General features: G+C 61.7%; 1 protein-coding gene across 6 annotated transcripts in view; it reads left to right on the top strand.

Annotated features, from left to right (window-relative positions):
• LOC140909765 (cullin-9-like) overlaps window positions 1-23,978 on the top strand; it is a 64,177-nt gene that overhangs the window by 26,480 nt on the left and 13,719 nt on the right. For all 6 annotated transcript variants that reach the window (XM_073339829.1, XM_073339830.1, XM_073339832.1 and 3 more), the window contains 25 exons: window positions 138-327; window positions 1,539-1,746; window positions 1,939-2,132; window positions 2,315-2,541; window positions 2,934-3,168; window positions 3,738-3,843; window positions 4,341-4,568; window positions 6,254-6,344; window positions 6,444-6,615; window positions 7,362-7,467; window positions 9,105-9,200; window positions 10,515-10,690; window positions 10,961-11,094; window positions 11,177-11,362; window positions 12,142-12,257; window positions 13,047-13,229; window positions 13,698-13,855; window positions 14,180-14,393; window positions 14,688-14,859; window positions 15,379-15,527; window positions 16,178-16,295; window positions 16,772-16,968; window positions 17,048-17,307; window positions 17,391-17,754; window positions 18,054-18,194. In XM_073339829.1, the coding sequence (XP_073195930.1) occupies window positions 138-327; window positions 1,539-1,746; window positions 1,939-2,132; window positions 2,315-2,541; window positions 2,934-3,168; window positions 3,738-3,843; window positions 4,341-4,568; window positions 6,254-6,344; window positions 6,444-6,615; window positions 7,362-7,467; window positions 9,105-9,200; window positions 10,515-10,690; window positions 10,961-11,094; window positions 11,177-11,362; window positions 12,142-12,257; window positions 13,047-13,229; window positions 13,698-13,855; window positions 14,180-14,393; window positions 14,688-14,859; window positions 15,379-15,527; window positions 16,178-16,295; window positions 16,772-16,968; window positions 17,048-17,307; window positions 17,391-17,754; window positions 18,054-18,194 (4,421 nt within the window). The remainder of the gene's footprint in view (window positions 1-137; window positions 328-1,538; window positions 1,747-1,938; window positions 2,133-2,314; window positions 2,542-2,933; window positions 3,169-3,737; window positions 3,844-4,340; window positions 4,569-6,253; window positions 6,345-6,443; window positions 6,616-7,361; window positions 7,468-9,104; window positions 9,201-10,514; window positions 10,691-10,960; window positions 11,095-11,176; window positions 11,363-12,141; window positions 12,258-13,046; window positions 13,230-13,697; window positions 13,856-14,179; window positions 14,394-14,687; window positions 14,860-15,378; window positions 15,528-16,177; window positions 16,296-16,771; window positions 16,969-17,047; window positions 17,308-17,390; window positions 17,755-18,053; window positions 18,195-23,978) is intronic.

The following is a 23,978-nucleotide window of genomic DNA, read 5'->3' as shown; positions in this document are numbered from 1 at the left end:
GGGAGACCCAGCGATTGGCTCGGGGAGAGGTCGGGAAGAGGGGCGATCCGTGGGGGGTGGGGAAGTGCCGTGGGGAGGGGCTGGCTGGAGGGCTCGTGGGGCAGCCTCGGGTTGACTGGTGTTATGGTCCCGGCCAGTGTTGTGCAGCGCGAAGGGGTCGGGGAAGAAGAGCTCGTTGGAGCGGATTGCAGAGGTGGTGGAACTGATCCAGAGGTCCAGCTCCGAGGTGGGGCTGCAGCTAGCTGGGCTCAGGTTCATTATCAAGACTCTGGAGGAGGAGGCCGGGCGAGAGCGGCAGGTCATCAAACCTGAGGGACTCACCATCAGGTCAGTTCTCTGGTGGGTCCTCTGGGCGCGCCCAGACTTGGAGATGGCAGGCCCGTGCCTCCCTGGAGAGACGGGGCAGGAAAACCAGCTGCTCCTGTCTGTAGGGGCCGGCTGCTGGCCAGTGTCTGTCTCTGGCGCGGGCATTACCCCTGGGTGATGTTTCTATTAGAGTAGAGCCAGGGGATGCCAGTCGTGAGTAGATGTGCTCACGATCTGGCTCCAGACGCTTATGGTCTAGCTACAGCAACGTACAAAGGATTTGGGCAGGAGGGCGACAGATACATGTCACCGGTTGTACAGCCAGCAGGGACCATTGAGGTTGGCTGGTCTGATCCTGTGTGTCGCGCAGGCCAGAGAGCGTCACCCAGTGACTCCTGCACAGGTCTGAAGTCTTCTGGGAAAGTGGCACCATGGAGCCCCGTCAGTGGTGGGTGAGCTGCAGGGTGGGCTTCAGGCAGATGGCCCCTCCCAGCATAGCGACCGCAAGCGTTGGAAGACTTGCCCCATCTCTGGGACGCTGTTCCCATGGCCGGTCACCCTCCCTGGTAAACAGGTCTCTGATTTCCCGTTTGAGCTTCGCCGTGGCTCTCCTCCCCCTCTGCCTGCTGGACCCAAGAGCCCCCGTGTCAGCAGCGTTCTCCCTGGGCAGGTGCCTACAGACTGCGAGTAGGTGTCCTCACCCTTCATCCGAGGAGCTGCCAGGATCCAGCTTCCTTAGTCACTTGCTGTGAGGCTGGTTTTCCAGCCCTGGATACTTGTAGCTCATTTCTGACCACTGTCCGGTTTCCCAATAGCTTGTGTGGACACCTGGCGACCAAGGGATGACTTGTTCATGATGTGCAAGGACCTTTCTGGGGGGAAAACGTGAGCACTAATGGGCCCGTTAGTCTAGCAGAGATGGGCAGAACCAGAACCGGTGGCTGGAGCTGAAGCCAGACACGTGCCTGTGAGATGTAAGGCCCAGATGTTTACCAGGGAGGGTGATGAGCTGGAACAAACTTCCAGGGCAGGGGTGGATTCTGCACCTCTGGATAGCTGGAAATCAAACCTGGCTGCCCTGCTGGGACTCCTGTGACAGCTTGGGGAGTGGGAGGCCCGTGGGGGGCCGGGGGATCTGGTTTCTGGACCAGAGCTGACCTGGAGCCACGCAGCGGGTCAGTCCCCGGTTGCCCAAGCCCGGCTCCTGAGCCGCCCGCCGTTGCTCCCCGCAGGGAGAAGCTGGTGAAGATGCTGGTGGAACTGCTCACCAACCAGGTGAAGGAGAAGCTGCTGGCGGTACTGGCTCTGCGGCTGCTCTGTGTGCTGATGGCCAAGTACGACTGGCGCGTGCTCTTCGCCACGGAGGGCGGGGTGCGTGCCGTGCTGGCCTGCATGCAGGAGTACGCCCCCTCGGCGCTGGTCCAGCAGGCCGGCCTGGCGGTGAGTGCAGCTCACGGGGCAGGTGGGGGCTGTCGTGGGCTCGGGGGTGGGGCATGCCGGGATCGTGGGTGGGAGAGGGCGGGGACCGGGTGGCCAGTGCCGGGTGGCCAGGGGGCATTGGCAGCCTTGTGGTCTCGGCCTGGGGCTGGCGCTGCCAGCTCTCCGCCCTGACCGGCTCCCCTGGCCTCCCAGGCGCTGAAGGTGCTGGTGGGCGCCGGGACCTGCGAGCCGCTGGGTGCCAGCGAGAAGCCCTGTCCCCTGAACCACGCCGATGCCCAGGTGATGTGGGAGATCTTCGCCAGCATCGGCTCCGCCTCCAGCAAGGACTCGGACAGCCTGCTCTGCGCCCTCCCTGCCGCCATCCGCACCATGCAGGGCACCGCTGGGTATGGGGGCTGAGCGGGGTCATTGCTGTGGGGGCAGTGGTGGGGGGCAGCTCCCTGGAGGCTCTGGGGGTACCTGGCGGGAGGGCCCCTGGCTGGCAGGAGGTGCCATTGCCCCACAGACCCGTTGGGGAGGAGCAGCGGCTGGTGCCCACGGGCACTCACCCTGGCGCTCTGCCCCACAGGGCCTCGTCGGCCGTGCAGAACGGCCTGCTGGTGGCCAGCATGCTGATCGACAGCCACCGGGGCCTGGCCGAGCAGCTGGCGAGCTGTGACATCCACTTGGCGCTGCAGAGCTGCTGCCAGGGGGGCCAGGACCCCGCCGCCCCCAGCCACGCCAACGAGACGCTGGCCCAGATCGCGCTCAGCCGCCTGGCTGAGCACAAGCTCCCCATGAACCTGGAGACGACAGGTATGGACCCTCTTGCCCCCGCCACAGCCCCATCTGAGGATGTGGGGATAGCAGGTACAGAGGTCCTTGCTCCCTACCCAACCCCTGTCTGAGAGCTGGGAGATGCAGGTATGGAGCCCACCCCACCCCCACAGCCCCTGCCCCCCCAACCCCACCTACAAGCCTGGGGACAGCTCGTACGCAGCTCTGCCCCACATACAGAGCTCCCTCCCCCATCCCGCCTGTCTGAGAGCCTGGGGACGGTAGGTACAGAGCCCCTGCCCCCCACCCACAGCCCCGTCTGAGAGCCTGGGGACGGGGGTACAGGGCACCTGGCGCCCCAGCGAGCGTGCAGCCGGCGGCATGTAGTGCCCTGCCTCAGCCCCGGCCCCACGGCGCTCTCCCTGTGGCAGAGGCGGGCTCAGCCCTGGATCTGAAGGACGTGGACGTGCAGACGCTGCTGGGCCGCCTGCAGGAGGGCAGCCTCTCCAAGGAGCTGGTGCTGGCCCTGGAGCGCTGCCTCTGCGAGGAGGCCGGCCCCGAGAGCGAGGGGGCCGAGGCCCTGCGGGACCGCCAGCACTTCCTGCTGCTGCTGCGCAGCCTGGAGCAGCTGGGGGCCGAGAAGGCCGTGCAGCTGGGGATCCTCCGGTGAGTGCAGGGTGCGGCCGGGTCCTCGGTGACACGGGGGGGAGGGGGTGACCTTTGCCAGGGATCCTCGGGTGACACTGGGCGAGGGGGGCAGCCGGGGATCCTCGGGTGTCACCGGGCGTGGGGGACCTTGGCCGGGGATCCATACGCTGTACTGCGAGAGTGTGGCTGGGATGTCCCAGATGGGAATGGCAGCCAGCACGGGGGCGTGTCTGTTTGGGGCTGTCCTGGGGGTGGATTGAGGCAGGGTTTGTTGGCACTGTGCTGGGGGGCGTTGGTTGGGGCTGTCCCGGGGCTGGAAGTGGCTGTTTCTGGGGGGTCAGGGTTGGTTGGGGCTGTCCCAAGGTGTGTGTATATGTGTGGTCAGTTGGGGTGTCCCGAGGTGGGGGTGGGGGCTGTCCCAAGGCAGTGGGGAGGGCTGGGATGAGAGGCTGTCATGGGAGGCGGGGGCAGGCATGGCAGTGAAGGTGGCTTGTGTGGCCAGAGGGCCGGGCACACGGGGGGGCTCGGGGCACTGGCAGCCGCTGGCCTCTCCCCTCAGGCCCCACCTTCCCCCTTCTCTTGTGCAGGATTTTGAACAAGCTCCTGGACAGTTACCAGGAGGAGGGGCTGCCCTGGCACGAATGCATCGAGCCCTGTCTGTCCTCCATGAGCGCCCCCAGCAACGAGCGGGAGGTGAGGAGCCACGGGGGGACCCGCTTACCTGTCGGGGGTGGGGAATCCAGGAGCAGGAGGTGGGGGCGGGGAGGGGCTCCTAGCTCAGCCCCAGTTATGGGCTCGCGGCAGGAATTGCTGGTGAAGTCTCTGCCCGGTGCCTTGGCTCATAACAGCCCTGATCTGCTGCAGGCCTGCCCCGGGGAAGATGGACCTGTGCCCCCTGGCATCACCCCTTTACCCAGCGCCCCGCCAGCCAGGGCTGGGGCCTCTCTCTGTTCTGTCCGTGCCGTGCCTGGAGACTCCAGCCCAGGCACGGCAGGAGCTGAGAGCCGCCCTGCCCCAGGGAGCTGTGCGCTCCATGCCCCAGGCGGCCGGGGGCGGAGGGGACTGGCCCAGGGAGAGCGGGGACTCGCCCCAGCCCCCTGGCAGGTCAGTAGCAGAGGCAGGACTAGAAGCAGGTCTCCTGGCCCCCAGGCCGGTGCCCCAACCCCCAGTCCGCACTGCTCCCTCTGCAGGTCGTGCAGGAGTTCGTTCGCTTCCTCCACCGCCTGGCCACCGCCACCAAGGACTGTGCCGTGGTGATGTGCCGTCTGGGCACCAAGGAGGCCCTGTCCAAAGCCCTGGACAAGCACAACTCCAACCTGTTGCTGGGGCCGGAGCTGCGGGACCTGGTGACCGACTGTGAGAAGTACGCCAGCCTCTATCAGAAGCTGACGACCAGCATCCTGGCCGGCTGCATCCAGGTGAGCCGGGGCACGTGTGCGGTGTGGGGTGTGCGTCCTGACCCCGCCCAGGTGAGCAGGGGTTCTGCCATGGGGGAGGCCTCCCCCCACCGCCTGGGGCGGTCTGCCTGGCGGGTGGGAGGAACCTCTGCAGCATGCCGGGGCGCTGATCCGGGTCGAGACCATCCGGGAGTCCCAGGCGCTGGCTGGGGGCTGGCTGTCCCTGAAGGGAGGGGAGGGAGGAGGGCAGGTTGTTTGTCTGTGGGGAGGGGTTGGTGGTCTTTGCAGAGGTTGGTCTGGCGGGAGGGAGGGCGTGACTTTCCTCCAGGTGCAGCCTGGACTGCTGAGTCCCCTTAGCTCTCCTGCCTGGGGTGCCTTTTACACCGCTTTGCTGGGAACAGCGACCCGTCCAGGCTCTGCTCGCTCCCAGCCCCCAGGATGCAGCCGAGTACGTGAGGCTGTGCCCAGCAGTCCATGTGTTACGTAGAGGGTAACACCCGTAGAGCCCCATCCCCAGCCTTGCTCCCCTCCTGCACTGCGCCCAGCCCTCCCGGACAGCGGAAACTCCTTGCTAGTCATTCCAGCCCTGGGAGGGGTTATGGGCCCGCCTTTCTCGTCTCGGGTAGAGGTTTCCCAAACACGTTGGTCAAACACACTGGCTTAGGCAGAACCACGAAAGAAGTTTATTAACAAGAGAAGGGTGGATTTTAAGTGATCACAGGTGGGAAGGCATAACAGTCGGAATTGGTCATAAAAGGATAAACACGCCAGCGAATTCCTAAACTGTACCAGGACTAATAGGTGTAAAAGCAAAAGAGGGAATTTTTCTAACCAGCAGCTGTGATAAGTTTCACAGGCTGTGTCTTTTCCCAGCCTGGGACCGCTCCCCCCTTTGTTCAGTTCCTTGTGCGTCGTCGTTGTCATGAGCGGAGACGGACGGAGGAGAGGGGTGGCTAGGGACGTTTTCCCCACTTCTTATCCTCCCGCCCTTTGTGCTGGAAAAATCCTTGCTGGGTCCTGGGGTTGGGCAGTGCTGTTGTGTATGTGAGCTCCAAACTGCCCTCATGATGAATGGTAACTTTCTTGTTTCCCTTCCCTCCCCCAGCCCCTGCTGGTGAATGTCTGATGTAGTATGTAATGGCTCTTTGGTACTTTGCTGGCGTGCTAGGGTGTCTTTGTCTCTGAAAAATTAGTTTGTGAGCATTACCCAAAACAGTACCATAGTTCAGTAACAATCATGCAGTAAAATCTCATAGCTTTACACACAGTGTTGTTACACACATCTTAACAGCACAATGATGTTCAGCAGTTTATGAATCTTCAGATGATACCTCACAAGGCTTACTTTGTACAGAATATAACATAACCATATAAAAGTGGTGAACATGGAGTACAGGGTGTCATGTGGGGTACAGAGTGTCACAGAGGTTGGTGGTATCTGGAAGGGATGACCAGGGAGTGGTCTGCAGGCAGGGGGAGGGGTTGGTGGTCTCTGGAAGGGGGTGGGCAGGGAGGGGATAGCCTTGGGGGGAGTGGCCGTGGGGCAGAGGCTCTCTCTGGACCCAGTTCACTCAGCTTCCCCCACCCCACCTGTGGGGCTGCATTCCTTGGGGGCTGGTTGCTGCCCAGAGTCCAGCAATCGGGCAGTGGCGAAGGGGTGCCAGGTGGCTCCCCCCATTGACGCTTTGCGCCCCCCTCTCTTCCAGATGGTACTGGGTCAGATTGAGGAACACAGACGGAGCCACCAGCCCATCAACATCCCCTTCTTCGACGTCTTCCTGCGCAACCTCTGCCAGGGTCAGTGCTGGGGCGGTCGCCCGGGGCCCCTCTGCCCCACCTGTGCCCCCGCCCAGGTGGCTCCCCAGGTCCCTTCAGCTCTGTCCCCTCTCCCTGCAGGCTCCAGCGTGGAAGTGAAGGAGGACAAGTGCTGGGAGAAGCTGGAGGTTTCCTCTAACCCCCACCGAGCCAACAAGCTGACGGACAGGAACCCCAAGACCTACTGGGAGTCCAACGGCAGCACCGGCTCGCACTACATCAATATCTACATGCACCGCGGCGTGGTGGTCAGGTGGGGCGGGGGCTGTGGGTACTGGCCCCCCGGGGCGGGGGTGTGGCTCTGTGTGCCGGGTGGCAAAGAGCGTGTCCCAGTGGTGGGGGAGGGATCAGGTAGCTATGGGAGGGGGTTGGACCTGGGTAACGATTTGGCAAGGAGTGGCAAGGTGCCCGGGGTGGCAAAGGGGTGTTCCCGGGGATGGGGGTGGGATCAGGTGGGTAGGGGGGTGGCTGGCTGCCCGGTGTCCCGGGGATGGGGGTGGGATCAGGTGGGTAGGGGGGTGGCTGGCTGCCCGGTGTCCCGGGGATGGGGGTGGGATCAGGTGGGTAGGGGGGTGGCTGGCTGCCCGGGGTGTCCCGGGGATGGGGGTGGGATCAGGTGGACAGGGCAGGTAACAATTTGGCGAGGGGTAGCTGGGTGCCCGAGGCAGCACAGGGGGACTGCACATGCCGGTTCCCTGGCTCAGGCTGGGGTGGGTTCCCTTTCCAGTAGCCAGCCATGCAGGGACTTGTCTGTGTCCCCGGGCGCCATGCTCCCTGCTGGAATGTCTGGAGGCGCTGTGGGCCCAGAGCCATGAAGCTCCAGGTGCAGCCCCCAGGAGCTGGGCCTGGGGGCTCAGGGGCTCCCGTTAGGACCGGTGGCCATGTGAGGCTCTGAGCCTGCTGGCGGACATGCCCCTCGGGATGGGCACCCTAGGCTCAGGCTGGAGCACAACCCCAGAAATGGGCCAGTGCCGACGCTGTGGCTCTCCCTGGCTGCAGGCAGATGAGCGTGGTGGTGGCCAGCGAGGATTCCAGCTACATGCCAGCCCGGATCGTGGTCATGGGAGGAGAGAACCCGGCCAGCATCAGCACTGAGCTCAATACAGTGAGTGTGGCCCAGGCCGCCCTGGACAGAAAAGGGGGAGCTGCAGGGAGTGGGGGTCCTGTGGCTTGGGGGCTCCCTAGCAGGGCGGGTGCAGGCTGAGAGCTTCGCACCTGCCAGCGCCCATCTCTGCTGTTCAGTGGAGCTGGGGCAGCCTGGCCCAGGCTGCGGGGGGACGACTGCCGCGGAATTGGGAGGCAGCCAGCACCCGAGGCGCAGGGAGTCGCCAGCCCCAGGCCTGTAGGCCCTATCCTGGCGGGCACGTCACCAGCGCTCCCCTAGGAGGGGAGGAGCAGGGCAGGGCCCTGAGCTTAGGGTCCGTCTCCAGTGCTGGCCAGGATCAGCTGCTCCAGTGGGAGGATCAAGACACCCCAGTGACCAAGTCCCGGCTTCCCCTCCTGTCCTGCTCCTCATCCGCCCCAGGCAGGCCTGGCACAGCCTGCCGTGTCCTAGCTGCTCCCGTTTCTGCTGCTAGACCCTCCCGCCCTCTGCTTCCCCAGACCCGAGTGCGCTGCCCTGGGAAACCTCTCCCCAGAACCCAGCGGCGCTGTCTGGGCCGGGCAGTCTGCCTAGCTTAGGGTGTACCAGGGTCTCCGCTGCCCGGGGGCTGTAGAGCAGAAGAGGGACCGAGAGGAGCTGGGGAGCCGCCTTCTGGCCCCTGGGGCAGCACTGAGTCCCACGAGGTCAGTGGGGTGGGCGGGGCAGAGAGGCAGCCCTGCGCGTTCCCAGTGGGAGCAGCATGTACACCGTGCCAGCAGCCAGCCGGCTGCGTGGGGCGCTGGGCCTGTGCTGGCAGTGACGGTGCTGATGCCAGCTCTCGGCACGGCTGGTCTGTTCCTTCAAGCCGTGGCTCCTGGGGGCCGGCGATTCCTTGAGAATCCTGCCTGTCGCTTCCCAAGCGAGGCTCCCCCCCGCCCCGCTGCAGAGAAAAGCTGGAAATTGGGACACCCCACCACCACCCCCAGCTCCAAACCGGTGGATGAGCCTGATCTGGGCGCTGGGAGTGGGGCGTGACGCTGGCTCAGTAGCACCACTCGGGCTGGGAGCCCAAGGGGCGCAGCGGGAGATCTGCGTCTCTCTCGGGCGCCTCTGGCACTAGGTGCCGGGTGCCCACAGGGCTCGCTGGGCCGCTGGTTGGTGGCTGTCAGCCAGTTCCCGTGCCCGGCGACACCCCTCGATCCCCGTTGGCTGTGGTCTCTGCGGCTGCTCCCGGCGGGTTGACGGCAGCTCCTGAGCACGGTGGAGCTCCCAGGGGCTGGTCTCCCAGTGGCCGTGCCGGGAGGGGGCAGCAGGAAGTGGTGGAGAGGGCTGGCGCGTCTCGCTGCTCCAGCAGAGCCATGGTTTCTCTGATCTGCCCAGGTGTGGCTGGGCAGGGCCCTGGGGCTGCCTGATGGAGCGGCAGAGGCTTTGCTGGCCAGTCCAACCCCCGCTGGGAAGCCGCCACTTACGTTCCAGCTGCTGGTCATCTCCTCGCCCCATCCCTTTTGGGGCCCATGTTCCTGCACGCCGCTAACCCCACGGCTTTGCCTCACGTGGCTCTGGGGGCTGGGCCTGGACAACTCTCCTGCGGGGCGGGGTGGGATCTCTCACAGCCTCGCCATTTCCGTGTCTGAGGGATGCGGCTCTCCCTGCCTCCCCAGGTGACTGTCATGCCCTCGGCCAGCAGAGTGATCCTCCTGGAGAACCTGACCCGCTTCTGGCCCATCATCCAAATCAAGATCAAGCGCTGCCAGCAGGTGGGTGTACTGGCGGGCCCCCTGTGATGAGTTCGGTCACAGAGACCCCCTTGGGACTGTCCCCTGATGTGCTGAAATTACCTTTGAGCCCCTTTTCCCTGCCAGCTTGGGACTCCAGAACCCTGCCTTGTTGAGCCAGACACACTAGCCTGCTGCACCACAGACCCAGGGTCTGGACCACTCCTCCAAAGCTTCAGGCTTTAACTGAAAGCCACGCATCAGGTACTCCTGTCTCCAGCACTCAGATGTCCAGCTCCCAATGGGATCGAAACCCCGAATGATCCGTTTTACTCTGTATAAAGCTTATACAGGGTAATCTCATAAATTGTCCGCTCTTTGCATCACTGATAGAGAGATATGTACAGCTGTTTGCTCCCCCAGGTATTAATCACTTACTCTGGGTTTATCAGTAAACAAAAGTGATTTTATTAAGTATAAAAAGTAGGATTTAAGTTCTAATACATTAAGCCTAATACATTAAGAAACTGATTACAGGTAATATCTCATCCTCAGAGGTGTTCCGATAAGCTTCTTTCACAGACTAGACTCCTTCCTTGTCTGGGCCCAGTCCTTTCCCCGGTACAGTCCTTGTTAATTCCAGCAGACATCTTAGGTGATAACTAGGGTTTTTTTTGTGACTGACAGCCCCTTTTGTCCTGCTCCACCCCCTTTCTAGCTTTGGCACAAGGTGGGAATCTTTTGTCTCTCTGGGTCCCCACCCCTCCTTCTAAATGGAAAAGCAACAGATTTAAGATGGATTCCAGTATCATGTGACATGGTCACATGTCACTGTAAGACCCTGAGTCTCCATTCCCCATGGGCTGGCCCACAGGTACACAGGAAGGTTTGCAGGTAAATAAACCATTTACAACCAATTGTCCTAGTCAGTGGGAGCCATCACGATTCTAAACCACCATTAATGGCCCACAACTTTGCATAATTATAATAGGACCTCAGAGTTATACTTCATATTTCTAGCTTCAGATACATGAATGATACGTGCATACAAGTAGGAGGAACATAGTCAGTAGGTTATAATCTTTGTTATGATACCTTACAAGAGACCTTTTGCATAAAGCATATCCCAGTTACATCATAGTCACACTGACAAGCATATTTCCATAAAGCACCTGGTGTGCAACATCACAGCCCCGTCCCTGTGTGCAGCCGAGCCGGTCCCTGGCCTCCCTCACCCCCTGCAGGGGCTCTACGGGCCGCGAGAGGCCTGGCCCAGGGGCACCCCGTGGGAGTCGCTCGGTCAGCTCCGGGCCCGGCGGGCCCATGTCTAACCAGGGAGGTTTGTGCCCTCTGCAGGGTGGTATTGACACGCGGGTGCGTGGCATCGAGATCCTGGGGCCCAAGCCCACCTTCTGGCCCATCTTCAAGGAGCAGCTGTGCCGGCGGACCTACCTGTTCTACACTACCCAGGCGCACACGTGGTGCCAGGAGATCGCGGACGAGCGCATGCAGCTGCTGCAGCTCTTCAACAGGTGAGGCCTGTGCCCAGGGTGCCCCACAGCGCTGACCAGAGCCCCGGGCAGTGCCCTGCCCCGTGTGTCTGTGCCCAGGGTCCCCCATGGGCAGTGCCCTGCCCTGAGTGTGGCTGTACCTGGGGCTGTACCCCTCTTCTCCCTCCAGCGCTGGCCATGGCCCTTGGCAGTGCCCTGCCCTGTGTGTCTGTACCCAGGATCTGCCCGCCCTGCGCTGGCAAGGCCCCAGGGCCCCGCCAGTGACTGGTGCGGGTGTCTCTGCTGTTGCAGGCTGAACTGCGCCCTGCGGCACGAGCAGGTGTTCGCCGATCGCTTCCTTCCCGATGACGAGGCGGCCCAGGCTCTGGGCAGGACCTGCTGGGAGGCCCTAATCAATCCCTTGGTGCAGAGCATCACCAGCCCAGGTACTGTTTCCCCCTGCCCGGTTCCCCGCTGCCCCCAGCCTGCCCGGCCCGACTGGCTCAGCCTCCCCCTCCGGCCTTGCAGATCCCAGCGGCGTCAGCCCCCTGGCCTGGCTCCTGAGCGAGTACCTGGAGAACCTGGAGACGGCCCGACGCGCCAAGAGCCGCGCCACCATCTTCAATTCCCGCGTGCGGCGCCTGAGCCACCTGCTGGTGCACGTGGACCCCGGCAGCCCGGAGCCCGAGGAGCTGAGAGCCCCGGTCAAAGCCAGTAAGGGCCCCTCCCTCGGCGGGGCTTTGGGGCCGGGCAGGGAGTGGGCCGGGTCCCAGGGTGGGGCTAGGGGAGGAGGCCCTGGGGTGCTGCCCGAGGCTGAGTGGGGAGAGGGGTCCCTCCGGGTAAGGACTCTCCGGGCTGCCTTTGACACGTCCTGCTGCCAGGGCCGGGCACTGGTGCTGCAGCTCGGCGCGACCCTGTGTATGCCTGGTGCCCGCAGGCGGGGTGACGTGGGAGAGGGCTCTGTGGGGCTGGCGGGCAGCCCCTGGGCCTGGCGCGGCAGAGGTTGGTCCTCAAGGCCCTGGGCGGCTGGCTCAGCAGAGCCGGCTGGGTGTAGGAGGCAGAGATGTGGGGGCCTAGCCCAGCCCTCAGATCCGTGGGTCTGGTGCCCACAGGCAGAGCCGGCAGGGGCCAGCCCTGTTGTAAGGGGCAGGATCCTGGCCGGGGGTGGCTACTCTGCTGCCCCGGGGTCTGCGCACCAGGGTGCCCGGGGCTGGCTGGCTGCTACGCGCCCTGAGCTCCAGGCTTGGCCCCCGCAGCCCCCGTGCACACACACACTCAGTGACCATGTGGGGCTGAGCCGGGCCCATGTGGGCAGGGGGCTCCCAGCCACCCCTGCCAACTGCCAGCGAGGTGCCCTCTCCGGGGGAGCGCTGGGAGGGTCGGGCCCAGCCCACGCCCCACAGGCAGCTTTGGGGTGGGGGAGGCTGCTCGTGCTGGTGCTGCCCCCGCCCTGCCCCCCGGGCGTTGCCCTCACGTCGGCTCCCCCTTGGCAGATGGGAAGAACGGGAAGAACAAGGAGACGAGCTCCGGGGCCGCCAAGGTGTCGGGGAAGAAGCCCAGCAGCCTTACGGGGATTACGCAGTGCTGGAGGGGCGTGGTGCAGCAGCAGGTGTGGGGGGGCGACGGGGGAGGGGGGCTGGTGCAGCAGCAGGTGTGGGGGGGCGACGGGGGAGGGGGGCTGGTGCAGCAGCAGGTGGGGGGGGGCGACGGGGGAGGGGGGCTGGTGCAGCAGCAGGTGTGCGGGGGGGGCGACGGGGGAGGGGGGCTGGTGCAGCAGCCGGTGTGGGGGGAGGGGGCTGGTGCAGCAGCAGGTGTGCGGGGGGGCGACGGGGGAGGGGGCTGGTGCAGCAGCCGGTGTGGGGGGAGGGGGCTGGTGCAGCAGCAGGTGGGGGGGCGACGGGGGAGGGGGCTGGTGCAGCAGCAGGTGTGGGGGGGGCGACGGGGGAGGGGGCTGGTGCAGCAGCAGGGGTGAGGGGAGCATTGGGCTGTGTGTATCTGCTGCCCGTCCCCCACCCCACCCTGTGTGGGGGGAGCAGGGCCCCGTCCACCTCTGTCTCTGCGGCTCCTGCCCCAGGCCCATGAAGCCCTTGGGACACTAGATGCGAAGGGCCCTCCCCATGCCTGGCCCGTCCTGTCCCCCTGGGCCCCTCCCCACCCTCGGGGCTGCCCCCATGCCCGGCCTACCCTCTACCCCCTGTGTCTGTCATGTCCCATCCCCCCCCCCCCCGCACACCCATTCTGCCCCCCACGGACACCCCAGCCTGTCCCCTCCCGGCGCTCAGTCCTGCCTGGACCCCCTTGGGTCCCTCCCCACGCCCGTTCCGGCCTGTACTCCCCCCAAGGCTCCCTCAGGGCCCTCCCCGCCGACCTGTAACCGTGGGCTGCCTGCCCCGCACAGGTGAAGCGGTTCCTGGAGTCGTCGTGGCAGGGGCCGGACTTCGTGGAGCGGTACTGCCGTCTCTACCTGGGCCTGCGCCGTGCCATGGAGGAGCTGTTCGGGCAGCAGACGGCCTTCACGCTGGCCCTGCGGCAGGGCTTCTCCGGGGGCCTGCTGCAGCTCTCCTTCCTGACGGCCATGCACGTGAGTGGGGGGCTGCCGTGGGGCTGGCCTGGCCCTGGGGCACGAGCCTGGGGCCCAGCAGAGCTGCCAGGCTGGTCGGCCTGGTGCCAGGTGTGAGGGGGCCCAGGTGCGTGGGGGTCTCTGCCGGTTACCCCTGCTGTATTCAGGCCATCTAGTCCGCTCCTGCTCCAACAGCCCTGGGCCCTGAGAGGGAGCGAGCCCCTCGCGCCCCCTTGCCCACGGCCCAGACATGCAGCTCCCACGGCCCCACCTCCCCCATTCTGCCTCCCTGTCTCCACGGGTGGGGTGACCCCTGGGAATGACCCAGCTCCTAGGGAGTGGCCCCTCCCCCTCTGCAGGACTGTTCCCTCCTCTGGAGCCCCCCCATCACCCCTCTCCATGGGAGCGTCCCCTGAGCCTCCATGGGGACTCCCTGCCGTGGGGAGCCACCCCGAGAAGGCCCCTGGCAGCTGGCGCTCTCCCCTGCAGGTGAGTGAGCAGTTTGCTCGCTACATCGACCAGCGGATCCAGGAGAGCCAGAGGGACACGGCCAACGTGGAGTCGCTGCACCGGCTACAGCAGAGCCTGGAGCCCATCCTCTTCCTCTCCGGCCTGGAGCTCGCCAACACCTTCGAGCACTTCTACCGGTGAGCGGCCCCAGCCGAGGGAGTGGGGCGCTGGGCCCCACCCCCGGCCTGGGCTCTGTCTTGGGCCTGCCACGTCTGTGAGTGCTGGTGCCTGGCTTGTTATGGGGGCTCTGGCTCGGCTTGGGCCGTGGGCTCCCCAAAGTCCCGCCAGACTCCGATCAGCAGCCCCAGAGCCCTGCTCCAGGCCATAGCAAAGGCAGGGAGGGTCCCGGGGGGGTTCCGGGACGGGAATTAGGGGTGGCTCCAGGCCTAGGGGCCGGGGTGGGTTTGTGGGGAGGCAGTCGGGGGCTCTGGGCCCCGCCCTGACGCCGGCGGCCGTTGCAGGTATTACCTGGGCGACCGGCTCCTGGCCCAGGGGAACGTGTGGCTGGAACGGGCCGTCGTGGAGCAGATCGGGCTCTGCTTCCCCAATCGCTTCCCCCAGCAGATGCTGAAGAGTCTGAGTGAGTCGGAGGAGCTGCAGCAGCAATTCCACCTCTTCCAGCTGCAGCAGCTTGACAAGCGCCTGCTGGAGCTGGACGCGGGCCAGGAGGACGCGGTGAGCCCCCGGGCGGGGCGGGGCGGGGTCTGCCCGGGGCCCCCTCCCTTCCCAGGGGGGCGGGGTCTGCCCGGGGCCCCCTCCCTTCCCAGGGGGGTGGGGGGAAGCAGTGAAACGCCCTGGCGGGGCAGGGTCTGCCCAGTGCCCTCTCTGTTCCTAAGGGGCCGGGGAATGCGGTGGGCCCCCAAGCAGGGTGGTGTGGGGTCTGCACGGTGCCCCCTCCGTTCCCAGGGGGTGCTGCAGCCGAGCCCCTGGCGGGAGCCTGATCCCTGACACCCCTGCTCCTGTCCCCAGGCGATGGCGGAGGAGCCGGCCACGCTGGAGGAGGAGCCGGAGGTGAAGGTGCTGGCCCTGTCCCCGCGCTGCTGGACCGTCTCCCCGCTCTGCTACCTGGAGGATCCCAGCAGATGTTTCCCGCGGCCCCTTGGGGGCTACTTGGCGCGGTTTGCCGACTTCTACACCAACAGTGAGTCTGGGTGCTGGGGTGGGGCCGACTAGGCCGAGCAGGGGCTTGGGGGCTGTCCCTGTGCCCCATTGTGGTGGTGGAGAGCGGTGTGTGACAGGAGAGGGAGCACCGGGGGGCTGTTCAGGTCACTTTGCAGGGGATGGGGAGCAGGGCTCTAGAGTCACTGCACTGGGCTGGAGGTTGGGGGGGGGGGTGTCAGACGCAGCAGTGAAACCCCTGGCCGTGGCCGTGACTCCTGGGGCAGCTGCTAGTGCTGGGCCAGGCTGGCGAGCAGTGGGGTGAGCTCCAGCCCCACCTGGGGGTGTGCAGCTGGGAAGGGGGCCAGGCCGGCAAGCCGAGGGATGAGCTCCAGCCCCACCTGGATGTGTGTGGCTGGAATTGGGCAGGCTGGCAATCAGTGGGGTAAGCTGCAGCCCTGCCTAGGGTCATGTGGCTAGGGGGGCACAGCCCTGGCTGGCTGAGGACCCCGGGGGCCTGGCCCTCTGGTGGCTCTGCTGGGACTGGCCGCGTCTCTTGCAGGTCAGAGCCGGTTTGGCCTGGAGCACACGAAGCCGCGGCGGCTGCAGTGGACGTGGCTGGGCCACGCAGAGCTCCGGTTCGCGGGCAGCACCACCCTGCACGTCTCCACCCTGCAGATGTACATTCTGCTGGGCTTCAACAGCGCCCAGGTGGGACCCCCCCTCTCCTCCCCCGGCGTCCTGGAGCTGCCCCCAGCTCCCCGCTGGGGGTGGGAACCCCCAACCTGGCTGCAGACCCCTCCTGTCCTCGCAACACAGGGAGAACTTCCCCCCAGCTCATCCATATGGGGCAGAGACCCTCTGTCCTCCCCCCTGCACAGATGCCCCCTTTCCCTCTGTCCCCTCCCCCAGGCAGTGACCCCCGAGTCCCTGGACTCTTTTCTCCACAGCCCGGTCCCTGCCCCCCCGTGACCCAGGAGCCGCTGCAAAGCAGCCGCTGTGTCCGGTGTGGCTTGTGCCAGAGGAATCGGTGCTGTTCTCTCTCCCCTTTGCCCCTCAGTCCCCTAATGCGGTACCACAGCCCCTTGGCTGGCCCCCCCCCACAAATGCCCTATCGCCACAGCCTCTGATGCCCCCCCATTGCCACGGCCCCTCCCCCACAGCCCCTGGCACCTCCCCCGCATCATCCTGGCCCCCAGACACCTCGCCCCAGTGCAATCACTCCGGCCCCATTGCCCCAGCCCCTGGGCCGTGGCTCCAAGACACCTGGCCAACTTGCCCTGTCCTGGCCCCCAGAGCTGTTGCCCCATCACCATGGCCCTGCCTCTGCGTATTCATTTCCTGTCTCCTTTGCTCCGCAGGAAGTTGCTGTGGAGACCCTGGCCCAGGCCACAGGGCTGTCTCCTGTCCTGCTGAGCCACGCGCTGAAACCTCTGACAGGAGAGGCCGGGATCCTGACCCAGAGCCTGCCTCAGGAGGGTGCGTATGGGGAGACTGGGGAGGGGCAGTTGAGCCCTGTCCCTGGGTGGTTCCTGAAGAAGGGGACCACAGATGGGGATGGAGCCCCTACGCTGGGTCTGGTTGGGGGGTATGGAGGGTTGGCCGGGCAGGGCTGGTCCCAGAGCAGATGCCAGGGAGCAGGGGTTTGTCTGTGAGCCGGAAGGGGGTTTGCATCTGGAGTGGCCAGTCCCCAAGCAGGGCTGGCTGGGGGGAGGAGAGAACTGGGCTGGTGTCTGTGTGTGGGGTGGGGGTTTGGGGGTGGTCCCCAAGAAGGGCCGGGGGTTGGGTACATGGGAGGGGCTGGGACTGGTCCCCAAGCAGGTCCAGGGGGGTACGAGGAAGGGGGGTAGATGGAAGGGGCTGGGGCTGGTCCCCAAGCAGGGCTGGGGGGGATATGGGAGGGGCTGGAGGAGCCGCTCCCTGGGCATGGCTGAGCGCGGCTGTGTCGGTCCCAGGCGTCCTGCAGCTGAACGAGGCGGCCCTGGCGCGGGCGGCGGGCCAGCACCTGTGGCTGCTCCCACAGCAGACGTACCTGAACGTGGAGGATGACGAGGGAAGCACCCTGGAGAGGAAGAGGAACATCATCTGCTGCCTCATCATCCAGATCCTGAAAGGGGAGAAGGAGCTGCACATCGATAACCTGGTGTTCAGGGTACGGGTCCTGGCAGGGGAGCGGCCGCGGGGCTCCGTGCCCGGGCAGCGTCGGGGTAACTCTGCCCTCTCCCCCCCAGGTGATCGACGCCTGTCAGAAATGGGAGTCTGGCCCCGCCCTGCAGTTCCTCAGCTTTTGCTGCAGCAGCACGGACGTGCTGTCCTGCATCCTGCACCTGCTGAGCCAGGGCTACCTGCGGCGCCAGGAGGAGAACCCCCAGCTGCTGGCGTACGTCTCCCCGGAGCCCACGACACCTCACCGGGGCCAGGCCCAGGTTGTTTTCCGGAGCACAGAGTGCCGGAGGGGGCAGGACAAGGGCAGCAAGTTCTCCCCATTCAGGTAGGGGAGAGTGTCAGGTGGGGCTGGAGGGGGCCATCAGCGGGAGCTCTCCAGACGGGTGACGGGCGTTTGCTCTCTGCCAGGCTGGATGCCCGTGGAGTCGGCCCAGAGGCGGTCCTGATGGAGACCCTGCTGCTGCCTATGGGGCGCACCATGAGTCCGGAGGAGGTGCAAGCACTCATGAACCAGACGGTGCAGCAGGTCCTGGACACCCTGAGTGTCTCAGCCGATAGAGCCCAGCACCTGCTCATTCACTGCAAGTGGAATGTGGACCTGCTAATCCAGCGCTACACCGAGGACCCCGAGCTGCTGCTGATTTCCTCAGGGCTGCAAGTGCAGAATCCCCAGCCACCCCCGAGCCCTATCACCCACTGTCCGGTGTGCGTGAGCCAGCTGTGCCCGGACGACAGCCCTCCCACCCTCTGCTGCGTGCACTACTGCTGCAAGGTGAGGGTCCTGGGGGCTGGCAGCATCTATGACCGTGAGGGGAGGACCCTGCTCCCAGGAAGGGGGACACAGCTGTCAGGGGAGGGTCCCGGGGGCACATCATCACCCCTCTTTCCCTGGCTTCCTCGTGTTCCTGGGCTCGCTTCCTGTTTTCAGGTGTGCCATGATCCTGGTGCCACTCCACCTGCGAGGCAAATTCCTGAGTTTGTCTGGAGCTGGGAGACGGCCCCTGAGAAAAGGAGGGGGCTCATCAGGAGGTTCTGTGCATTCTCTAGATCTGATCTTTTCTCCCTCCCCAGTCCTGCTGGAATAAATACCTGACGACTTGCATCGAGCAGAACTTGGTTCAGAACTGCACCTGTCCCATCCCTGACTGCCCTGCACAGCCCACCACGGACTTCATCCGCTCCATCATCTCCTCCCAGGAGGTCATTGCCAAGGTGGGTGAGGTCACTGCCGGACGTGGGGCCATGTGTAGTCCACCCTGAGCGGGTGTGTTAGGGAACATGCTTTGTTTCTCGGCCACCGCCTTTCCCTCTTCCTGTCTTGGAGAGTGGTGGGGCTGAGAGCTACCCAGGAGAAACCTGGTGCCTTTGAATGAATGAATCCTCCCCTGTGCCGACTGGCTGTTTTGCTCCCCTGCCCTATCTCACACTCTTCGCACCCCCCTCCCTGCCCTCGTCCCTCCCTTTGCACCCCGCTGCCTCCGTTCCTGTTGCTCTGTGTATCTAATCCCCTTCCAACCCAAACCAGAAACCAGCCACGAGAGAACGATGGCACTCCCTGTGCAGAAACAAAAATAGCTCCTCTTCCCCAGGGCACATCAATCTAAACAGTATGTGGCTAGAGTGTCCCTGTGTTACGAACATGAGCCCCCAGTTCTCAGACCCCCCCCTCTGCCCAGTTTCCTCCCCCCACCTTGGAGAGCCATTGGACAGGAGATACCAAGGTGGCAAAGAGGGAGGAGTCAAGGTCAGGCTCCCAGTGGAAGGCTTGTCTCAATATTAACATCTTTTCAGAACTGGGCTTTCCTTCCTCTTCCGGAAATGACTGGTGGCCTGGTGGGAACCCCTTCCCCATCTACAGAATTATCAAACACCCGCCCACGTCCCTGTTGTCCAGGGAAGTATGGCATGGCTAGATTTGCGGAGAGCTATTTTAGTTTCTGCACAATTTCTGTGGGAGTTCCTGGTGGAGAGCGCCTGGAGGCAAGGGTCGCTGGGCCTGGAGCAGAAAGGGGTGACTAAGGTACTGCTGTTTGAGTCTTAACTGGGGGAAACTTGGGATCTGCTAACTCAGCCCTTTGGGAGGCATTTCTTGCTTGGATTTCCTTTGACATCCGGGCAGCTGCTGTTGGTGGCCCGACTGGTGCCCAGATGTTTCTCTCCATGCTGACTTTCTCTCCGGGAGTGAGTACTGTCCTTGTTATGATTGGGAGCAAGAGAGGAAGTTCCTTATTTGCACGGAGGGAGAGGTTTCTATTCCTGCTACTTCTGGATTCCCAAAAAGAGAGGCGGTCTGTGACCCATTCAGGACTTAAGAATGTTCAAAGAAATGTTGTCAAGAAAACGAAGTTCAGGATGACCACCCTTCTGTTATCCCTTGCCTGGAGGTTGAGGGCAGCATACCATCTTTCATGTGGCAATACAGCTGGACCACAGGAAGCTTTTTTCAATTCATAGTACACAGTATGCACTGCCAGTATACAGTCCTGCACTTGGTCTAGCCTCAGCCCCATGGAGATTCACAAAGCACGTGAAGATAGTTGTGGCCCATCCATGCCATCTTGGAATTCAGATATTTCCTTACCTGAATGATTGGCTATTCCAGGAAGATTGAGGTCACGCATCCAGAACAGCCTTCTTGTCATCAGATATCTGTTCTCTGGTCTAGGTCCAAAACTGGACATAGAAAAATCAATTTTACAGCCTCGAAAGAGAATACATTTCATGGGGATGGGCCTTGCTAACACGTCTGCCATGGCTTATCTTCCAATGAGTATAGTCTCTACAGCTGAGAGTCTCGCGTCCACTCTGCGAACAACAGTGTGTGAGAGTCTGCAGCTCTTGGGACACATGGCCTCATGCACGTACATGCCATGCTTTACTTGAGATGTCTACAAACCTGGTTTCAGTATATCCCCCAAACTGACATTTCCTTGGCATGTGGGTTTGCGTACCTGCATGAGTGCTTCCGTCTCTTAATTGGTGGATAAAGCTTTAGAATGTATGCAGAGGAGTTCCATTCCTGCCATCAGAACCCACTGTGACATCCCTAGACTGGTGAGCTGCGAGGTCGCTCCAGTCCTCGACTCTGGGAGACAGCCTTACCCTGCTCTGCTGTGAGAACCCCCACTCCCGGACTGTTCGTGCACAGCCTCTAGCATGTAAGCTGCTCCCAGTTACGTGAGTGATCACTTTTGGCCAGCCACTGCTTGGATCCGTGCAACCGAATGACACTAGCCATTATCTCCGGTCCCTGACACAACCCTAGGAACCTCCATCTTGCAGTATCCAGTTATCCCTGCTGGACACTGCAAACTTATGAGTTCGTCAATTTAACAAAGAAACTGATATGTACTAGACTTGTTATCCCAAGGGGCGTCTCTGACACGCTTCAAACCAAATGCACTGCTTCAGGTAGACTGAACAAACAAATGTATTAACTACAAAAGACAGATTTTACCTGATTATAAGTTAAAGCATAACAAGTCAGATTTGGTCAAATGAAATAAAAGCAAAACGCATTCTAAACTGAACTTAATACTTTCAGTGTCCTTAAAACTTAGATGCTTCTCATCAGTTGCCCTTCAGCCAGGCCCTCCACTTTGATCAGCGCTTCATTCGCTTGTTGTGTTGTCTGTAGATGTTGGTGGAATAGAGAGAGAACATTGCAAACATCTCTCCCTTTTATCATGTCCTTTCTTTCCTCTTGGCTTTGCGCCCCCCCTTCAGAGTCAGGTGAGCATTACCTCATCATAGTCCCAAACTGACTAAGGGAAGGAGGGTGTCTCACTTGAGAGTCCAGCAGATCCTTTATTGCTGCCTAGGCCAGTGTCCTTTGTTCCTGTGAGGCTGGGCTGGGTTTGTCCCATACATGCCATGATGAGGCGTGAACTGCCCCTCTGCTCTTGGAGAGTTTTTGCCTGAACTTGTTTTAAGCCATGAGGACACATTTTCTGCCTCATAACTATATACATGAAATTACAACCTATAACATTACTATAACAACAATGCTCAGTGCATCATGAGCCTTCTGAAGACACCCGACATGACAAACTTTGCACTGGATATCACACAATCATAAGGATGAACATGGGGGTGCAGGGTGTTCCCCTGAGGTACACCCACCTTAAACAATAGTCTATAAGGACAAAATCTCACTCCAACTACACCAAAATTTCATATAAACCTGTCGGTTCACTTACCTGTGTCTTTCCCAAAGCCGCATGCATCTAGCAAGAAAAGGAGACTTTGTTTGCTTGACATGAGATGAGCCCTGGCATTGTACCTTCCTAGAACAGACCGGAACAGAAAGCCACCTAGATTTACTGCTGCCATAGCAGAATGAGTATGAGGACATGAGTACGAGCTGTATCCTCTCAGAGAATATCGAAGTGGATCTCTGGCTGTATCCTGTTATCAGATGGCACAGCTGGGAGTAAGGGCTCCACGTGGGTGTAAGGACTCCCTCTGCAGGGTCGCAAGCAGCCTCAGCAGCATCACCTCAAGAGGTGCCCCTTGCTATTTGCAGGTGAGCTACATGGAGTTCCATCTACACATTCCTGAGACATATCCCCTTGGTCCAAGGCTCCTCAGCTGACTTCCTTTGGCACTGGGGCTCTCCAAGCAGCTATACCTTCTTCTTGAGTAGTGTCCCAATGGGTGCGCCACTTCAGATGGGCGCGCGTCCTGTGCGCCTTAGATTGGAGATCCCCGCTTTAGGTAGCTGTGCCCATTGGGTCCACACATGCACTCTACTCTGCCTCGTGCTCTGCGCCATGGCTACATAGAGCTCCATGGGCGACCCGCCCTCAGTTCCTTCTTAGCCGAGACTGAGCCTCGGCAGCATCCCAGTGGAGCTGAGCCCAACTGTACTTTTTAGTTTTGTTTTTTCTCCTAGCTTTACTTAGCTTAGTTAGCTACAGTAGTTAAATCGTTACACAACCCGCAAGATTTATTGTAAGGCCCGTTGTCCTTTCAGTTTTTTCCCTGAGGGGAACTTTGGAGTCCTGGGAGGTATGTCCAGCTCTCCGGGTTTTAAATGTTGCCTTTAATGCCAGGATGCTCTCCCAGTGAGCGGCGGGCACTCCTGGTGTGTCTGATGCTGTGGGGAGTCACACCCCCCCACCCCCACAAATGTAATTTTTGCCTGGCTGTAAAACTGAGACAGAAAGGACCAGGAGATTAAATTGCGCCTCCATCTGGCTTCTGACCCAGGCCACTGGACCACCCCCCCATGCACCAGTCTCCAAGCAAGTCTCAACCACATCAGTACCCCGCTCCTCAAGAGCTTCTAAGAGGAACTCAAGAATCCTCTCAAAGAGACACTAGGAAACAGAGCTTGGGTTCCCCCAGTAGGGAATCTATCTCAAAGAAACCCTGATCACCGATCAAGACAACTGCTTCAGCACCCACTGGTTCCCAACTCTGTACCCACGAGGCTGCAGTTTTCTCAGGTACTGTGAGCACCATTAAACCCAAAGAATGTAAGGGTCCCAACTCTGGGAGATGATCAGTACCACTGGTGTTTGAGGTGACAAGAAGACTACTCTAAGTTGGTATCAGTAGAATCAGCCAAGCCGTTGGTACCACCGTAGACCAGACTGTCATCTAGCAGACACTCCTTGGAGCTCATAAAACTTACGGCACTGTCAGCTCCCTGTCCCACAGTAACATCTGCCCAGGCTGCTATCTTGGTACCAACCACTTGGGTACTACACAAGTTTAGATTTTCATGAGACCTTGTGGCAACAGAGATGCCTGACTCCCCTTTGCTTGGTATCAATGTGTTCCAAGACATGCATAGATCCCTGGACATTCAACCAGTACCAACAGGGTACCTTTTTCTACCAGTGCTCTTTCAAGAGACTGTCTAAAGCAGGAAATAGACTCTTTCCTGAACTGAGTTGCACCCCTCTAGGATTCTGTATTGGTGAAGGAACCAAGGACCAGCTTATCTCTTTATGCCCTGGGGTGAGGGGACGTGAGGTCCTTAGGGTGTAGGCATGGCCGCAGCGAACATTGCTGGCTGAAGTACTCTGTTCATCTGAAAGAGCCACCGTTACTGTAAGGGAAATAACATTCCTGCAGGGACTTCGTTTGTTCTAGGTGTGTCAAACAGAAGCCATTCAGCCCTGACACACAAGAGGGTCTCTCCTTGTTTGCAGAAGTAGAACACTGTCCAGCAGTAAGTGCCACTTGCTTTCTGCCTTTGTATCTAGATTCCTGTCTGCCTCACTCTGCCTGGACATTGAGCCAACCCCCCCCCGGGCAGTCCGTAGCCTGTGGCGCCGATGGGTAAAGAGTGGCTGCTGCTGAATGTCTGTTTCATATATCCTGTTTCTTGGTGCTTTGGGTTGTGTTCTCTGTGCATCCCTGCAACTGTCCTCTCTGTGCTGGACCCTGCTCTGCCTCCTGTGCAAAGTCAGAAGCTCACTGAGCCCCTCAGCCGTCGCCCATTCCCCTCTCCAGTTTGCCAACTCCATTTTTCTTTCCCCGAGAGGATTTGACAGGACCATCCCTGTTCTCAAGACAGACAGCTTCTCTCCAGGATGGCATTGTTTAAAAACTCCAGCGTGTTTGGTGCTGGGGAGAGGTGATGGCTTGAAAGCTCTAGGGAATCAAGTCTTCTGGTCTCAGAAGCTGTCCAGCGTGGCCAGTGACATGGCAGGTTTTCCGCACGCTCTGCTCTTCACCAGTTTGCCTCTTCCTAGCCGTGAGAGTGGCTCATTCAACCTGTGGCTCCTCTGCTCAGATGGCCAGGCTGCATCAGCTGGGCAGACGGTTTTGGCGACGTGTCGCATAGGCACTAACTAATGGCCATAGCCTATTCCTTCTGCGCTGGGCTGCCCTAGAGGGGAAACCCATGGCACTTTCCCCTGAGCCAGCCAGCCCTTCGGGGCTCTTTGGGGATCTTCTGCTGGTTTGACCTGCCTGTTGAATTATGCTGAAGCCTTTATTACGCTCCATCCTCCACTCGGCCCTGGGTGCCCTTTCCTCTAC

The sequence above is a fragment of the Lepidochelys kempii genome, chromosome 3 (assembly GCF_965140265.1).
Source record: "Lepidochelys kempii isolate rLepKem1 chromosome 3, rLepKem1.hap2, whole genome shotgun sequence".
Classification (NCBI taxonomy): Eukaryota; Metazoa; Chordata; order Testudines; family Cheloniidae; genus Lepidochelys; species Lepidochelys kempii.
This window is presented reverse-complemented; position numbering and strand designations above follow the sequence as displayed.